Consider the following 19,197-nt stretch of genomic DNA (forward strand, 5'->3'; position numbering starts at 1 on the left):
CTATATAATTTTATTAACCAGCGTCATCCCAATAAATTCAATGAAAATTTTTTGAAATTTAAAAATAAATAAATGTAAAACCTAAAATTATAAAAAAATCTAAGAGAAAATCTTTGTGACCTTGGGTTAGTCAGAGAATTGTTAAATATAATACAAAAAGCACAATTCATAAAGAAAAAATAATGGATAAATTGGACTTCACAAAGTTAGAACATCTCTTTGAAATATATTTTTAAGAGAGTGAAAAAAGGATGTCACATACTAGCGGAAAATTTTTCAAAGCTTATGTCTAATGAAAGACTTACATCTAGAACATATAAAAACACTCATAACTAAGTCATAAAAGAATTCATGGGCATAGATTTGAATAGACATTTCACAAGACAAGATAGATATACAGATGGCAGATAAGCACATGAGAAGATTTAAACGTCATTATTCATTACAGAAATGAAAAGTAAAACCAGGAGATACCACTACATGCCTATTAGAATGACTGAAGTTAAAGACTGACCCTACCAAGTTTTGGGAAGGATGTGGAGGAACTTGAACTCTCATACACGGCTGGTGAAAGTGTAAAATTGTACAAACACATCAAAAAACAGATTGGCTTGGCAGTTTCTCAAAAAGTTGAACATGCATCTATCATATTCTAGGAGTTCCACTTCTTACTATTTACCCAAAAGAAAGGAAAGCGGATATCCATACAAAGACTAATACACGAATGCTCATAGCAGTATTATTTATAATAGCTCAAAACTGGAAACAAGCTAAATGTCTATCATCAGGGGACTAGATAAACAAATAGTTATGTATCCACATGATGCAATAGTACTCAGCAAAAAGAAACCCTCCGCTCTTACCGTGCTGGAAGGAGAACTGACTCTGGGTGGTGAACACATAATGTGATATATAGATGATGGATTACAGAATTGTACACTCAAGATGTATCTAATTTTACTAACCATTGTCACCCCAATAAATTTTAATTAATTTTAAAAAAGAAGGAGCTACAATATGAATGAATCTCAAAGTAATTGTGCTGAGTGGAAAAGTACTGTATCATGTATCTATAACTAGAAAATGCAAATTAATGGATAGTGACAGAAAGCAGATGAGTGTTTGCCTTGGAGATGGCATAGGGAGGAGTGGGATATTACAAAGTGGGATGATATAATTTTGGGGGTGTTAGACATGTTTGCTATCTTGATTGTGCTGATGGTTTCATGGGTGTATACGGAAGTCAAAACTACTCAAATTGAAGGTCTTAAACCTTTGTTATTTATTAGGTGTCAGTTACCTCAATAAAGCTGTTTTTTTTTTTAAAAAATCCAGATATCCAACACTGCTCCCCCATTTTATGGATGAGAAAATTGAGGTCTGAGGACAAAAGGACTTTTCAGAAGTCACATAACTAGTCCAGTGCAGAGGAGTTAGATTTGTCCATATTGAAGCTTCCAGATGAAAATAGAAGAACCCCTGGTGGGAAATCACTTTTTTGATGTAATAAATTTGTCCACTTCTCTCAGTACATTCCAGTCTCTGTGCCAAGCACTGTACTAGGTGTGCTTCCTTGTTTTCTGTTTGAAAACCTGATTTCCCAGCCCTCGATCCCAATTTCCTAGCAGATAGCAAAACCTTCTTTCTAAACTCTTGGCATTCTTAAAGCACTTTCTAAAACCTAAATTGTTTTCTCCAAAAAGTACCACACTTATGTTAGTCTTGAACATTGTGAGAGTTGAAACTCTGTATTAATTCAATTTGGACTTTTTTGTTGTTTTAGGTCTGAATCGTTTGCTTACCAATGGCTCCTATGAAGCTGCTTTTCCTCTGCATGAGGTATTGTCCTGTCTTTCTCCTTCTCTGTCAGTTTCTTGTTCTTAAATCAGCATCTGAGGATAGTTATTAATAGGGTTTGTTGATATGACATTTGTTCAGAATGAATTTAGTTTGTTCAGAAGGTAATTAGGGTGAACCTACTTGAATTGTGACGTCTCTCTCCCCAATAGATATATTTCTACATATCTTTATGTAACTGCAAGAATACTTGAACCAGGAGTCACTCGGCATGAATTCAAAGGACTAGCTGAGGGACTCCAAGTCGTAAAATTAAAGAGACATTGAAAAAGTGCATGAGGCACCAGACCCAGGGGGAAAATGTTCCTGAAAGATAGAGTCTGTGCAACAAAGAAATTTATAGCTGCTCTTAAGGACTGGGAGGAAGCCATCTTGCAAAGTCTCTGGTAACCAAAGGGTGATAAAGGGAAATTAATAGTATTGTACTTACCATTGCTCACTTAAGGTACTCAAATTCTCATTTTTAAAAACCTATTTATTTTTTTATTTCCTTACTTTTTCATTTTCTTATTTATTACACACTCTGTGTCATATATAAGGACTTTTATAAATGTAACTGTGATTACCCCTAACTATTTCCCCATTAGATCTTGGGTTATTTCACCTAGAATTCTCTTTACACGTGGGCTTTTCAGGGACATAATCCTCATTATTAGTCAGAGATTATTATCTTTTTCATAGTTCTGAGCCCCTACTCCATATGGGTCACTGTATGACAGAGAATAAAAAGATAAAGATCATGGCCCAGGCCCCCTAGGACATCACAAACTAGCCTTGCAATACTACTATTAGCATGATTTTCAGAGCAGTCTTCTATTAGAAACAATGTTTGCAGTTTGCCAATAAACTTTGGAGGATAATTCCAACTGTCCTCAAATGGCAAGTCTTTTCATTGGGCTTACAGTGTTCCTTCCCTTGATTTCAAATACCATGAGGATGTAAAAGATGAAAAAAAATTTTTAAACCTTATTAAGAAAACTAGGTGCTTTGGTCTGAGACCCTGTTTACAGTCTGCGATGAAACATTTTTTAAAAGATCGTTTTAGTGTCACAGAAGCAAACATTTTGACACACGGTTTTCTAGAGCCACACACAGGTGTTTCTGAACTCTAAAGACAGATTTCCCCCCAAAACATTATGTGGCTTCCTCTAGTTGTTTAGTTAGCATTGCCCAAAAAAGGGTTTCAGTGAGTACTGTACCCTCCTCCTGCCCCGGCCTTGCTCATGGTAAGGGCAGTGTCTGAGCAATGGTAGGTGGGCAGCAGGATCTGTGCAGGCGAGTGGATGGCGGGTATGAACGTGTCTGAGAGGTGCAGCTATGAGACCCCGCACAGTAACTCCAAAGCCTTCCCTGTGGTTTTCATATCTTCATAAAGCCTTGTATTTTACAAGAGAATGTCCAAATTCGTAGTACAGCTGCAATAACATAATTGCTGTTTTGACTTTTTGCTCTCAGCTTAACTGTATTATATTATTTAATCATAACAAAATTCAGAAGCAGGAAGGCAGGAAGGACAGCTATTGTTGCCCTTATTTCATGTAAAATTTAAATATAGGTTTAGAGAAAGGTTAGCCCACCTCTAATCACACAGTGATTTGGTAGTTGAGCTGAGAGTAGAACCGGAGCTTCTTGTCTCTTGGCCCTGTTCACTTTCCACTTCCACAGGACTTCTCAGGTTAATATTAACATTTACTTTACCTCCAGAAAGTACCTTTTCTGGGGTGAAACTAGCATTGCCATTAACTGAACTCAGAAAACCCCCACCTCTCTGGCCCTTGGTCTCCTCATTTGTTCAATAAGGAGGTCAAATTAGTGTTTGAATTTTCTACTTTTGAGGTGACTTCCAAGGTTTTCTTATAGATAACGCCATGTGACAAGTTTACTGCTATGACTCTTTACCAACTACCCTGTCTTAACCCAAGTGGGAAAGAGAACTAATAAGTCTTGGGCAAGGCCTGTGGCCAAGACACTGTATTCATTCAAACCACAGAAGAAACCAATGAGGCAGATTACTAGTTCCATTATGAACTAAGAATCCAAGGCTCAGACAGTTTAAGGTTCTTAGCTACAAAGGAGCAGAACTGAATTTGAACTCAGTTCAAACCTGCCACATGCGTTTTACTACATAGCATCACCAACAAGGTATGTTCAGAATAACTAATCAAACTTCTTTCCCTTCAATAGTGTAGATCCATTTTCCCCCCCGTATCACCTCTATTGCTACTCCTGCCCTAAGAGACTAGCGTTCACTTTCCTTATGGATTTTGTGGGTATCACCTGACCGGCAGTGGTGTTTTTATCCCAGGGAAGTTACAGAAGTAAGAACTCCATTAGAACCCATGGAGCGGAAAACCACCGACATCTGCTCTATGAGTGCTGGGCCTCCTGGGGCGTGTGGTATAAATACCAGCCTTTGGATCTTGTAAGGTGAGTTTTTTAACCAGCTGCAACTATAAAGCTTGCATGAAATGATTAGGGCAGACTGTCTGCTGGGACGAGAAAAAATGGTCTAAGGTGCACAGCTCTCGCTCGAATTCTTCCTAAGAGAGCAACTCCTCTGCGGACATGGGTCATTCTTGGTAAATCAGACCTCCCCCTGATGAGGATGGTGTTTCCTCCAAAAAAGCCTTAGACACGGGCCTGTGAGATAAGCCAGGTTTTCCACAGGACTCCATAAGGAGCAGGTCACCCATGCGACTGTTATTAACAAATTATCAGTAACAATTGTAGAGAAGTGACACTGCGTACATTTATTAGTGACAAATCGAATATTAGTTACTTTTATGTAAGTAAGAAATATGAAGTGCTGTCATTCTAATAAATTTCAGGCTTATTTTAATTTTAATTTTAAACTAATAAACTTTAAAAGATTGTTTTAATTCTTCAGGTCAAAAAAAATCAGCTTTTAACCTATGATAATTGTGCAGTGAAAATGTATGCTTTTGTAAACTATAAATGCCCAGCTTTCTTCCATGGCAGCATTATACTCTGACATCTCATTATTTATTTAGAAACTGGTTATTAAGACTGGGTAGGAACAATCCACACTTCATGGATTTCTTGTTAAAGAGAAAGGCATGTCTCATTTCCTAGACTAGCTGGGTTTGTTTCACTTTTACGGGAGCCCTCCAAACATGAGCCCAGAGGAAAATGAAATAATAGGACAACTAATTTCATGTTTCATCTGCCTGGGGAGTCATTCTTTCTGTCAGAGTCCTTGTTGCCAAGTGGTGACTCCTGTTGACTCAAGGATATTGATGAATTGTGTACCATTCTTTGTGTTGGTAGCCGATAATCCAGGTGATCTGGGTGAGTGAAAAATATTTTCTGAGATGAGACCATTTTCCTTTGATCGGTCTCAATACTGGATAAAACAGTGGAGGAAAAAGAAATAAAAGCAAATTGTTTTCCCAGCCTCAGTCCCGTATTAAAGGATGACATTGATTAAAAATTACAGAAAATAGCTGTAGGCAAAACATCTCCGTCCGTGACAGTATTTTGATTAAGACTTTGCAGTTTGTCAATGAGTATTAATTAACTGCCCATTATGTTTCTGGTACCATGCTACGTAAGTACTATTGGCAGGGATATGCAGAAGCCATCATCTCTGGCTTTGAGAAACTCAATTTCCCTCAGGAAAACAGTCCATGCAATACTTGAAACAACTATAAAATAATACAAGACTGTGCACAATTAGGTAAAATGTCTGATGGAGGCGATAAGTTTTAACCACAATTCGGAAAAATAGAAAGGATGGGTGTGTGTCTCTGTGGGAAGCTCTGTAGAGCTGAACCCTGGAAGAGAAGTGGGATTGACTGGTTTTGGCCAAAGGGAAGGAAGATGAAAAGCGAAAGCAAGATTTGAGTAAAATGAATTTGTGGAGCATCTAGGGAATCTCATCTCTGGAATAGTTTCTGCCCTATAGATTTTGCTTCCTCCACGTCTCTCAAATCTGGCCACACCCAGCATCTCCTCCGTCACACTGCTTCTGTCCCCTGTAACCTAGACCCTGTCCCCTACAGGTCTCCCTTTTCCTACTCTGACCCCTTCCAATCCATTCTCCTCCCTGCACACAGAGTGATCTTTTCAGAATATGAATCTGATCATGTCCCTTGATTATTAGAACTGTCTCATGATTATCCATTTCTCTCAGGAAAAAGACTAATGTGTTTAACGTGGTCTACAAGACACATTGAGGTCCAGCCCCCACCTACCTCACCAGCCCAACCTCTTGTTCTTGGTATTGCAGTCACACTGCGCGTAGTTCATCTGATCCTTCCTACCACAGGACCTTTGTATGTACTGTTTCCTCTGCTGGAAATGCTCTATGCTGGCCCTAACCCCACCTAGCTAACTTTCACTCATCAGCACAATAGTCACCTTCTCAGAGGAGTCTTCCCTGAGTAGAATGGTCAAATGGCCTTGTTATATGTACACATAGAATTGTGTTCCTCTCCTTTGTAGCTCTTTTCCCAGTTTTGTAATTATAAACATTTCTTTAACAGATCTATGTGAGTCTCCTCTATCACCCTGTAAGCTCCGTAAGAGCAGGGCCCAAGCTTATTTTGCTCACCATTTTATTCTCAGCACCTAGCACAGTATGTGTTATGTGAATATACTTATATGCATATATGAGTGTATATTGGAAAAAGTCTTCTGGGAATGGAAAGTTTCTGTTGGGACACCATGGAAGATGGGATAAAATAATCCCATTCTTTTAGGAACTGTTGGGCATTCTAATAGGAAAGTAGCAACCAGTATTTGGAAACAGATGGTTAACAACAGCTCTTTAGAATGAACATAAAAAAGAATTAGAATATTATATTGGGCTAAGAAGTAATTAACTTCTGTGTAATTAAATGTAGCAGTTGACAGGCGCAGAAAGCACAACTGGTTGGGCTTGTAGTCTAACACAAGTCAATCACATTATTAATGATTTTTAATAAATAAAAGAAAAACTGAGGAATTTCCTGGACACTTCCGAACTTCACAAACCACAGGATCCTAGGCAGGCTGGTTACCCTCAGGAAAATATTTATAGAGGTAAATATTTATAGAAAATATTTATAGAACCCTGTGAAAAGTCATCACTTAAAAGGGACAGTTGCTCTCAGCATCGATTCATGTTGAATCTCACTAGAGTTTTTTTCTTTCCAATATCTTGTGATTCTAGCATTGTAAACATCTTGTAAAGTTACAAAATACTGAAATGGATAGTTTTTCACAATACCTTGGTTTCCTATTTTTAAAATATATATATATATATATATATACATAGTGATATATATGACAAACTAACACACACTTAAATATTAAAAATGAGATCATGTGTTGGCACCAACTCTTCAAATTCCCTTGGTTCTGTATTAATAATGGTGTCACATCTTCCAGATGGGCTTGGATTTATTCTGTGTTCTCAGAAAAAGCTTGTGTACAATCACGCTGTTTTATAAAAGGAGTCACCCTATTTCTGCAATAGAGAGGAAGGAGAAGAAATGTAACCCCAGAGCCTAGATTAGGTCAAATGTTCTATTCTCTTGGCTTCCCTTGTCTGCATGTTTACCAGCAAGGCCACTAAAGTAGAAGACTGAGCAAAGTGTTACAATGCCTAACTAAACATTTCGCTATAATTTGCAAGGCTGTTGTGTCTTCAACAGGCGGTACTTTGGAGAGAAGATTGGGTTGTATTTTGCCTGGTTGGGCTGGTACACCGGCATGCTCTTCCCAGCAGCCTTCATTGGATTGTTCGTCTTTTTGTACGGAATCATTACTCTGGATCACTGCCAAGTCAGGTATGGGGAGCCCTGGGTGAGAAGGCCTCTGCTTGTATTTAAAGATGGCTGTTTGTGCTTTGGGGGTGTTCACAGATCGTGGGCCGACCTAGCTTTTCCTTCCAACTTCCTTCCCAGTCTCTTCTGGAAAAATTCGAAAGGCTCAGTTCACTGGGTCTCTTCATCCATTGCCCCTGCTACTATGGTCTTCAGCTACTGAGGAAGCAGAGTTTACATTTGTGGACATGTAGGCCTCCATATGTCCACAGAACAAATCACTTTCATTCACTGGCTAAAAGTTGCTCTTTCTGACTTTGTCCACCTTCTTTCCTGTATGCTAATCCTGCAAACTAGTGAGTTAACAATCATTTTGTATGACGTCTGTGTTCTTACAAGGACCCTTTAAACCTAAACCAGAGAGACATCTCTCCAACTTGCTAGGTTCTTGAGAATGAGTCAGTGTTAATGATTGTTATCTTGTCCCTCTCACCAGAACAGAGTTTTAGGTATTCATAGAGATCTTATTACAGGACTGGACAATGCTCTTAAATAATAAATGTGCCTTTTAGAAGTGATTGCAAAAAAAAAAGTGATTGATTGATCCTCCCACCTACCAAAATATTTTACTTTCCGGTGAAATTGTTAATGAGATATAGTTCTCTCCCAGAACTAATCCCTAGTATTTTTATTTATTCCTCCATTATTAATGTTAACTTATCATGCATATAGAAATTAAGGCAGGCACTTTTAAGTATCTCATTGTTCCCATAATTCAGTATGAAATTGCTTCAAACTTATGCAGTGTTGTGAATAATTTTTGTATAATTTGGGGTAAAACAACCAATGTTTGCTTGACGCATTTTTCTGAGTTTAACTTATTAATATGTAATCCAAGAAACAGCCCCATAAATAAGTAAGTTTATCAAATTACTAAATTGTGCAGGAACTTGTTCATATTAATAACAAATAAGGCTAAGAAGCTTTGGAGGACAAAAATGCAGTTTACTAGACCTTATTTACTGCTTGAATATTCTGGTGAAATTGGAGGAGAAGAAATGCTCTTATGTCATCAAAAAGCAGTCCTTTTCGGTTCTCTTTTCCAGTAAAGAAGTCTGCCAAGCTACAGATATCATCATGTGTCCTGTGTGTGATAAATACTGTCCATTTATGAGGCTGTCAGACAGCTGCATTTATGCCAAGGTAATTTCAACTGTGCAGCATTTCATTTATTTTTAAATTTTATTTTATTATGAGTTTCAGGTATACAAAACAACATAATGATTAGAAATTTACACCCCTCACAAAGTGGTAGCCCACCCAGTCTACTACCCTTCTGACACTGTACATAGCTATTACAGTACCATTGACTATATTCCCTATGCTGTGCTTTACATCCTGTGAATACACACACACACACACACACGTGTGTGTGTGTGGTTGTGTGTGTGTGATAGTTGACATTCAAAATTATTTTGTTAGTTTCAGATATACAGATCAGTAGTAGGCATTTATATAATTTATGAAATGATCCCCCCGATAAGTACAGTACCCATCTGACACCTACATAGTCTTTACAACATTATTGATTATATTCCCCATACTGTATTTCACATCCTTGTGTCTGTTTTGTGACTATCAATTTGTACTTTCTAATCCCTTCACCTTCTCACCCATCACCCGACCCCCCTCCCATCTAGCAACCATCAGTGTTTTCTTTGTATCTGAGTCTATTTCTGTTTTGTTTGCTCGTTTATTCTGTTCTTTAGATTCCACATATAAGTGAGATCATATGGTATTTGTCTTTCTCAGTCTAACTTATTTCACTTAGTATAATATCCTCTAGGTCCATCCATGTTGTTGCAAATGGTAAGATTTCATTTTTTGTGGCAGAGTAATACTCCATTGTATAAGTGTACCACAACTTCTTTATTCAATCATCTAGTGATGGGCATTGTGGTTGTTTCCATATCTTGGCTATTGTGAATAGCACCGCAATAACCATAGGGATGCATATATTTTTTCAAATTAGTGTTTTGGATTTCTTTGGGCAAATGCCCAGGAGTGGAATTGCTAGATCATAAGACAGTTCTATGTTTAATTTTTTAAGGAACTTCCATACTGTTTTCTATAGTGGCTGCACCAATTTGCAACTACACCAACAGAAATTTGCAGCATTTTAGGTGGGTTGACTTTTACATACCCTTTCCTGAGGAATAGAGGCTAGCTATATTCTCTTGGTGGTATCTGATCTTTGATTCTCAAGTTTATGTTGTAGGAGAGACTTACCTCAGTCATTCAGTTTCCTAATTCAAATATCTTTTGGTACCATATATGTATTTTAAATGTATTGGATCTAATTATCACAAGAAGCTGCAGCACACACAGTGCAAAACGAGCAGTTGTTCAAGTCAGAGAGAGGTTCAAATCTTGACAGTGCTCTTTACCACTTGTCAGCCCTGGAGCAAATTACTTAACCTTACTGAGCCTCAGTTTTCTCATTTGGAAAATGAACGTGATGCTTGTTTCACATGATTGTTATAAGAAGTGAGATAAGATGTGTATGGAGCAAAGTGCTTGGTAAATGATACGGTCTCAGACAATGCGAGCCGCCATCCTTTTCCTCCTCTTCATCATCGTTCTTGTCAAAATAAGACTTAGATTCAAGACTAGTTCAGCTACTTACCTCCTAGACCCTGCACAGGTACCGCCTCCTTGAGGCTGAACTTCCTCCTCTCTAAAATGTAGCCTGTGACATCTGCCCTCTCAGCCTCCTGGCCTGTCATGAGGAACAAAGAAGAGCGTGCTTTGAAAAAAACAAGTACATAGGACCATTATGTCTATGATATGTTAGTTACTGCATGTCCCTTTCTCATGTTATGCCTTACGTTATTAAAATTTTCGACGTGTTCATCAAATGCCTATGGTTTTTCACTCTGGGGCAGTGTCACTAATGCAAAGCTGGAATATGGGCCGATAAAGACTTATCCAAGACTCACTGCCTATCAACTTGCCCAGATTCCAGATATAAAAGGGGTTGGCAGAGTTTCCTGAACCTCTGCAATCACTGCAGCTTGGATCTATCTAATTATGCTGCTGGTATTGCAGTTTTGTTCATTTTAAATGAGAGAACACTGGATAGGCAGCCCAGAAGCCTGCCCATCGCTGATGTCTATAGCAGTGCAGGTGGCTGGGCTGTGTGGGTGGAGCCTAAACCACAGCAAGCTCTCTGTAATTACGAGAAGATTGGGGCCCTTAGTATGTGCCGCAAAGAACCAAAAAAGCACAACACACTCTTCCTGCCTTTGGAGAACATATAAATAGGCCTTTTTGGATGAGGGCAAATTTAACAGAGTGAGCTAGGGAAATAGAGATTTGGTAAGGATCAAGAGAATTTTGTCAGTAATATCATTTTTGTTTAAAGATCATGAGTTAAGGCTGAGTGATTCAGGTACAAAAATCCTGCATTGGGGGAATCTCAGAAGCCCAGTTTGTTGTTGTTGTTTTGGGGTATTTACGTGTATTTATTTGTGGGGTTTTTGTTTTGTTTTTGTTTTTAACATGCAAAGACATGCTTTTAGTGAAGTGCTCTCTTTAGAAGATCCAAGATAATTCCTTTAAAGGATCATCTTGAAATAGTTTCGATTACTCAGATTTTATAGGGGCTTCTTTGAGCAGTTATCCTACTGAATATAAGATCTAGAACAAAAGTAATAATAGCTAGGTTATAGCTATCAAAAATAGCTAGACAACCTACCTTTATTATTTCTAATTCTCACAGCAACTTCAAGCTAGATGTTATTATTCCCATCTTACTCAAGATTCAGAAGTAAAAATTACTCATCCATGGTCACATAGCAGTAAATAGCTGAACTTCGGTTTATCTGACTGAAGGCCGTAATTTTCCCAACTGCATCATAAGATGTTTAGATTCTGGATTTTAGGATTGATCGTACCTGGAAACTTAGTAAAATGAAGGCTAAAAAGCCATAGAGTGACAGAACTGAAGTTCTACAGAGTTTCACCTAGAAAAATGTATTTAGAAATGTGTGATTGATTTCATGGGACTGAGGGTACCCAGGAATCAAATCGGAGCCCGGATACAATATAATCAATGGCTGTTTTGCTGATCAGGAATGGTTTTTCCCCGACCCTCAAACACCAACTCTAACTGACTTAAGCAAAAAGGGACTTATTGGCTCATTTTGCTGGAAAAGACACTGCGGTAGCTTGCAGTATCTGAGCACAAAGGCTTCATGGCCTAGAACTCGTCCTCCAGGCCCCCAGGTCACTCTCTGGCCACCTCTCTACATGATCATTCTGCCGAAAAGGTTTTCTCCCATGATGGGGAAGGTGGCTGCCGACCGCCATAGCTTCAGTCTTGCATCTTCCTTCCTTTTTCTCCTGAAGCATATTTTTATGCTTATTTTAAATCTTAGTCTGCTGTAACAGAATGTCTGAAGGTATATGTTACCTAGTTTGGATTTGGGGTGAGGTGCTCTCTTCCCCAGATACACCATTATTTTGGCCTGTGGGTGCTTGTCCTCTGGAGGTACCAAGCACTTTGGGTCAGGGTCACAGGCCAGGTTCTAGGCTGTGAGCCCTGGTGAGTTTACAGGGAGGAGAGGACAGTGTGTCCCAGGCCTCACTGTGTGCTGCCCCTCTTCCAGAGGACTTTTCTGCTGGGAGTAGTATTTTTAAGCCAGCTTAGAACAAAGGAGAATTGGGAGGAGGCACTCTCCCTTGATTATAAGCTGCCAGCCCTGGGGCTTACGGGGAAATGCACCGAGAAGTGAACACCCAAGGGCCGCTGGCTAGGCAGCACCCACTTCCATCATCTCCTCAACCAAGCAAGACTCTGAGCCTCCCTGATACTACCCCAAGAACGCCAGCACATGTGGTTTGGCCTGTTGCAGCTGATTTCTAAGGGACGCTTGAGGACAAGGCTGGAGTAGAACTTATGTAATATCTCTAACCACCTATGCTCTCACTCTTCTTGGGAACTGCCACCTAATTCTCCCGTATACCACCATCCACCATTTTCATTCTGTATCTCTCTCTCTACACACACACACACACACACACACACACACACACACACACACACACCAGTTCAAGGCAACCTTCCCTCTCCCCTGGAGTTCTCAGGGTCTTTGTTTGTTTTTGTGTTTTGTGAGTTCCTGGGTTGGTTTTGGCAGAAGTCGCTATTAACTCACCCCTCCTGATTCATATATTCCCAAATTGGTAACTGCTGCAGAAAAATGTCTTTTTCCAAATGTTTGCATACCAGTCCCAGAAAAGGACTCTGGTTCTATTTGAGCCACGTGCCCCTTGGTGACCTATATGAGAGCGATCTGTTACCTGGAGAAGGGAGAAGGAAGGAAAGATGATCTGAGCAGCCCAAAATAATGACAACCACAATCCATTGCAGAATCTACACACTGGTTCAGGCAATAACTTCTACCCACTCCCAGTAAATACCCTAATAGAGAGCACATAGCAACCACATACCTCTGGAACTCTCAGGCTTGGTTTGATGCTGAGTGCCCAATATACAACATAACACTCCCTCTGGCATATGAAATAAATCAGCTTTAGACTTTTGTCTCACATTAGATGTTTGAGTGTTGCCCATCTCTCCTATGTTCCAAAAGAGAGAGAGAGAGAAGGCATAAACTTTTGAAAAATTTTGAAATACTTCATACTCTGCTATAACAGGAAAAGACCTGTTTACACTTGGCACATTCTCCAAGGGACAGTAAAGTATACTTTATAGAGAGCTCTAAAGCACCAAAAAAAGTTATGCTTTATGAACATATCAGTCATCATTTCAATTTGGCATGATACTGGTGTGATGTATCCTGGATGGAAAAATGAGCTTGGCAGTTTCGCAGCAAGAATATTTTTGCTTTCTGCTGTGGTGTTTGTGATAGAATATATTATTCTAACAATAAAGTATTTGCTAGCTATCCTTACGTTATGTGTCATAGGTAAATATAGTGATTACCCGAGGCTTTAACATAGGTGGAAGTGGACTTTCTTCATGGTCTGCTCTCTCCTCTTTATAATGCTGAAACCCAGAGGACAGCCCAGAAAATGTGTGCTCAAAACTACACAAACAAAATAGCCATGTTTTCAAAGTGAACAAATGAGGCATTAAATAGAGTGCTTAGGGGCCAGCTCAGTGGCTCAGGTGGTTGGAGCCCTGTGCTCCTAATACCGAGGTTGCTGGTTCGATTCCCACATGGGCCAGTGAGCTGTGCCCTCTACAGCTAAGATTGTGAACAACAACAGCTCTCCCTGGTACTGGGCTGCCGTGAGCAGCTGGAGGTCAGCATGAGGCGCCGTGGGCTGCTGTGGCTTGAATTGGAGTGGGGGTGGAGGGCAGGCGGAAGAAGAGGGGATAAAAAGAGTGCTTGGGAAATCAGAGACCTTTAAAGTAGCAACAATAATACCTTCCTGGTCTTTATTATCTATCTATGTAGATATAATATGTAATATATAATTAATATATGATATACATATATTCACGTATAATAGTGTTTATAATGCATGAAAGGAAATTCTTAGCAGCACTATTGGGGCTGTTGGTAAATGTTCAACTAGGTGCCCAAATAAAGGGAACAGATTCTCTCTTCCATATATAAACTACTTCACAGTTAGAGGATATCCCTTCTTGATTATTATCTAAAAGGAATATCTTACAAAGAAACCCTGCAAAATTTATTATATCCTTACAGCTAGTTTTACAGAACCTGAAAAAAAATATGAATTGAAATATAGTACATAAGAAGTTAGTTTAACTATGACTCAATGTTCCCAGGTCACCCACCTTTTTGACAATGGAGCCACTGTCTTCTTTGCTGTTTTCATGGCAGTCTGGGGTAAGTGTTCTACATCCGTCTAACTTGAGTTCCCCTCCTATGTTCTGTGATCTGTTCCTTTGGAAATCTGACTTTGGATTTGAAAGGAAGAAGCTTGAGTAAATTCAGTTGCTTGTTCTGATAGGCACAAGCTGATAAGTAATTCATTTGGTTTATTTAAAAAATGATATTGTGGAGGAGAGACATGTCTGATTTCTCTTAACCTCCAACGATTTTGTCAGTATTCCATTATTAAAGTAAAAGTCACCATCCGCTGGAGATAAAAATAAAGCTTATATTATAGTATAGCAAAAGGTCTGGCAAGACCTGAATACCCGTCTCAGTATATATCAGACTTTCTGTTGTGAGTGGGATCTTTTCAGTAGGCTAATGTATGAGTACCCACCTCTGGATTTCTTCCAGTTCGGGTCAAAATGACCTCCTCTAAACAAGAGCTACGTATAAGGCTGAACTGAGTTCTGTGTAAGTTCAAGCCAACGGCACCATAATAACAAGGTGTGATGAGACATTCACTTAAAGAATTATTTAACCCAAAGAAGTTCCTTAATCCACTTCTTTGTAAAATGGGTTTAATAGTATCTTCCTAGTCAAATAATTATAAAGCTTTCGTTTAATAGTGTAGAAAAGAGTCTGGACAAATTCACAGTGAACAGTGAATGGCAGTTACTTTGGAGAGGAGGATTCGTGGAAGGGTAAGTGAACAGTGACAAGAGACAAACTTTTTACACTATACATTTTTAGTGTGATTTGAATTTTGTACAATGATTATGTAATTTTTTTCTAGAACTTAAAATACCAAAATCTGAATTTTGATGTTACTCCACCAACTTGAGGGTTAGGCTCATGTTGTTCCTTCTGTTTGGGATAAATATCTGAATCTTCCCCCATCTTTCAGGGCCCAGCTGAACTGTCATCTGCTCCCGCCAGAAGATGTCTTCCTCATTTGAACTGTCATAGCGTTTGGTTTACATCATTCTTTGGCACTTATAATGATATGCATATACAACATACCTCCCCTAGGAGGTTTGTGGTCCTCAAAGACTGTTATGATCACTGGACACCCCATATTTCTTTTAAAGACAGACAGATTTATGTTTGGTGGATGGATGGATGGATGGATGGGTAGATGAATGGATGGAAAAAATAAAAGAGAAGGGAAAGAGAAAGAAATTACCAGAAGAATTTCTTCATGAGACAACGAATATATTTAAATACTCTCTTTGACAAGTGAAAATATAAAACCTTTTTCTCTTGAGGAGGCTTGTTCTAGATATATTGTGTCTTCCCTACCTAGAGCTCTTTAAAGGATAATTGTCCTACCCATCACAGCTCTGTTAAAGGGACATATTTTGAATTCTGTGACTATAGCCCCTTTCAGCCAGGGGGCATTTGACCCACGATCAGTCAAACCATAGGTTGGTGAGTGGCCTTGGAGATGGCCTGAAGTTCTGCCCAAACAGGGACTTAAAGGGCCATCCAGAGTCTTATTCTCAAGGATGTGGATTGGGAAATGTGGATAGAGATAGGGAGTTAGCAGTAGGAACTGACACAGAAAGCTGCAGAGAGGGCAGGAAGGAGCCGGGGAGAGGGGAATTGAGACCAACCATCAGGTAGAAGTAGGGGCCAGGAGAAATTATGAGAAGGCTGACATAATGACAACTCAGAACACAGAAATAAGCAAGCGTAAATAACTAGTGGAAAAGATACAGGATAAAGGGTGCAAAAGCCACCTAGTGGCCACCAGGGAGAAAATGCAAGGCTTCTCCCCAAGGAGAAGCAGAGAGAGCATATCCAAGCCATGTCATTAGTGGAGTATCAGCATGAAGACCCAGCAGGTCTCTTGTGGCTGAGGTCTCTCGAGCTGCTGGCTTCCATATCCTGTCTCTGAATAGAGCCGGTCTGTAATTCCCACGAGGTACCTGCCTCCCTCGGTGGGCCTTGCAGAAAGCCCTCACTACTTGTGCCACGTTTAGTGCACAACAAACAGAGGAAGCTAATCATTAACAGAGTTTGGTTATTGGACCAAGCTCTCCAATCAAGAATGTGTATTTGGTTTTTCTGGATCATATCAGTATCGGTAACTATGATCAGGAAGTATAATAAGCAATCCAGTGCTTGAGCTTTGCCCTGGTTACAAATGTGTTCATTTCTGGTTTAAGAACCAGTGATTCCCAAACTTTTTCAAGTCATGGCGTACATAGAAAATGATACGATTTGTGCAATTATGGATGCACGTGGAGGAAGGAACCTGCTCTTAGCCTGGGATAATACCTCCCTACCCCCAGCCACTGCAAGGGCTGAAGGGATTATTACCTCTTGCAGACCTATAGTCCATTCTTGTCAGACCCATTGGGAAGCTCTGCTTTGGGCTACTAGTCTGCTCTGAAAGGAGTCAATGCTTCTGTATAGAGAGTTGTACTCTGGAAGAATTAAAATACAGAACTCCCTTACCCATTTCATTGTTTCACCCATTTGAGGTATACTTTGACTGAAGTAATGTTTTCTTCTCCCACAATTTTCCCTCTGAGACTATATATAGAAGTAAAATTCCGGTATAACGACATTTGTCTACTAGGCAGCGGTTGTCATCTCCTCCACCCCTCACTCAGTTCCACCATTACAAAAGGGATTGATTGCATTCCTTCCTTGCAAGTTCGAATGCCTCATTCTGGGCATAATAAGTAGGTTTTATTTTATCCCTGACAACCTCAACTGATTGCTTGGTGGTGGCTGCCTGGAGGGTGGAGTTGAGAAGCTTCTGAGGTTGCAAGTAGGTGGGTTGGAGATTTGACATTCCTTGTTATTCAGAGGGTACTCAGTAAGAATCTGATAGATGTTTTGTAATAACCTATAGGCACAAGGGAACATTTTAGGCTCACTCCAGGCAATGCAAGCCCAGAATAATTCATCCTCTGGATTGCTTTGTTTCAGTTGACAACTTATTGCTTAAATCTTATATTGTTCCCAGCAAAAGAATGAGAAAAAGAATGATTTACCCCGGGTGTTTCTTTGTAGATAGGGCTATGCCTTTTTGCAGAAATCTGGAATGGCCAGTTATAATAATAGCACACACAAATTGAGGACCTACTATGTGCTGGCCACTGTCCTAAGCATTGTACAGTATCATCTCAGTTCATCTTTATACCAACCTTTGAAGAAGGTACTAGTGCTGTTATTATCCTCATGTGATAGATGAGGAAACTGAGGCAGTAGCTAGAAAGTGGCAAAACCAAGAGTTCAACTGGCTAGTCTTAGCTCTTATACTCTACTGCTAGGATCAGAGATCCTGTTGGCTTCTGCTTCAGAAATCTGAACTTGAAGATAAAGGACTGTTGCACTTGACCTGAGCCCCATTTATACTGCTTTGTGAGGGTGATGATTTCTAAAAGCGTGCCAGTTCTAACAGTGCCCAGTTTAATGGTCTCAGGATCATCCTTTATGATTGACAAGTTACAACATTTAAGAAAGCAAACCTTCTTTTTGAGAAATTGCTAGATGTGGGGTGTTGAGAACAGATGAAAGTGGTATACAAGACCTCAGAAGGGGCGAGTTGATGCTTGCTGTGTTGCCTTTTGCTTTGTGTGTTCACCAGAGAAACAGTAAGGCTCCATTTGGAGACCATCTGTAGCGGCTAGCGTGGGCCTTCGTGTGGGATTAGAAATCTTCCCAGAACTCCACTGCCTTCATTCATGTTCTCATGCCTGTGATGGCAGGGATGCCTGGGGAGCCTTGGGGTATGTGGTGAGCCTCGGGCTCTGGGCTGAACCGCAGTGTGGCTTTTTCCTCAATGCTCATTTTTGTTCAGAAGGATTCAAGGAACGAAACAATTATGGCTTAAGTTAGCTTCTCTCCCTAGGGAAAACAAATGAGTCATTAGGGAACGATGTGCAGAGACTTGTCAGCAAACAGATTATTTCCCACTGTTCTTCATTTCTGGGGTTGTTTCCCTCCTTCCTCTGTTTTTTCTCTCTCTCAGTGTTACCCAAAATTATCTTCAGTAAACAAACAAATCAATATTCTCATAGCTCTCCGACCAAAGTAACAACATTGTGGTTATTTTAATGCAAATTCAAAGATTCTCTATATGATCCTGTCAGTAATCTATGAATGAAGTATGTCTCATTTTTTGATAATAAATTTTATAATAATTGGCCTTTTATTCTGGATATTTGCACTAATTATCTTTTATAACGTATGTCCCACAAAAATGGTGATTGTATATTCTGAAAAAGAAAAGGTATGCATTTGCTAAATGCCTACTAAGTGTGTAGGTACAGTCACTCATGACACCTCATCAATTTCTCATAACCCACCAGGAAGAAATTACTATCCCCCTTTCCTAGATGAGTATATTGAGGCTCAGAGAAGTTATCCGATTTGCCCAAGTTTACCCAGCAGCTGGTAAGTGGTAGAGCCTGGATTTTAAACCAGACCTGGTCTGCCCACCTCCAGAATCATTCCAGAGAGTGTTCACCATGTCATGTGCATTCTGTAGGATATATTGATTAAGATTCCATTACTCAGCAGACAGTGCATTCTCACTGGCACTCGGCACTGAGTATACAAAAATGAGTAAGATGGGATCCTGGTATATTGAGGGAGAGTTGGTCATTGTGATCCAGGGTATGAAGGCCAATGTACAATGGGACAGTGAGGGTTCATGCACCAACTTCCTGAGGCAAAAAGGA

General features: G+C 39.7%; 1 protein-coding gene across 5 annotated transcripts in view; it reads left to right on the forward strand.

Moving 5' to 3' along the window:
• Window positions 1-19,197, forward strand: part of ANO4 (anoctamin 4) — a 354,484-nt gene that overhangs the window by 274,821 nt on the left and 60,466 nt on the right. For all 5 annotated transcript variants that reach the window (XM_074326212.1, XM_074326210.1, XM_019732194.2 and 2 more), the window contains 5 exons: window positions 1,784-1,839; window positions 4,163-4,284; window positions 7,515-7,649; window positions 8,732-8,828; window positions 14,449-14,509. In XM_074326212.1, the coding sequence (XP_074182313.1) occupies window positions 1,784-1,839; window positions 4,163-4,284; window positions 7,515-7,649; window positions 8,732-8,828; window positions 14,449-14,509 (471 nt within the window). The remainder of the gene's footprint in view (window positions 1-1,783; window positions 1,840-4,162; window positions 4,285-7,514; window positions 7,650-8,731; window positions 8,829-14,448; window positions 14,510-19,197) is intronic.

The sequence above is a fragment of the Rhinolophus sinicus genome, linkage group LG02 (genome assembly GCF_036562045.2).
Source record: "Rhinolophus sinicus isolate RSC01 linkage group LG02, ASM3656204v1, whole genome shotgun sequence".
Classification (NCBI taxonomy): Eukaryota; Metazoa; Chordata; class Mammalia; order Chiroptera; family Rhinolophidae; genus Rhinolophus; species Rhinolophus sinicus.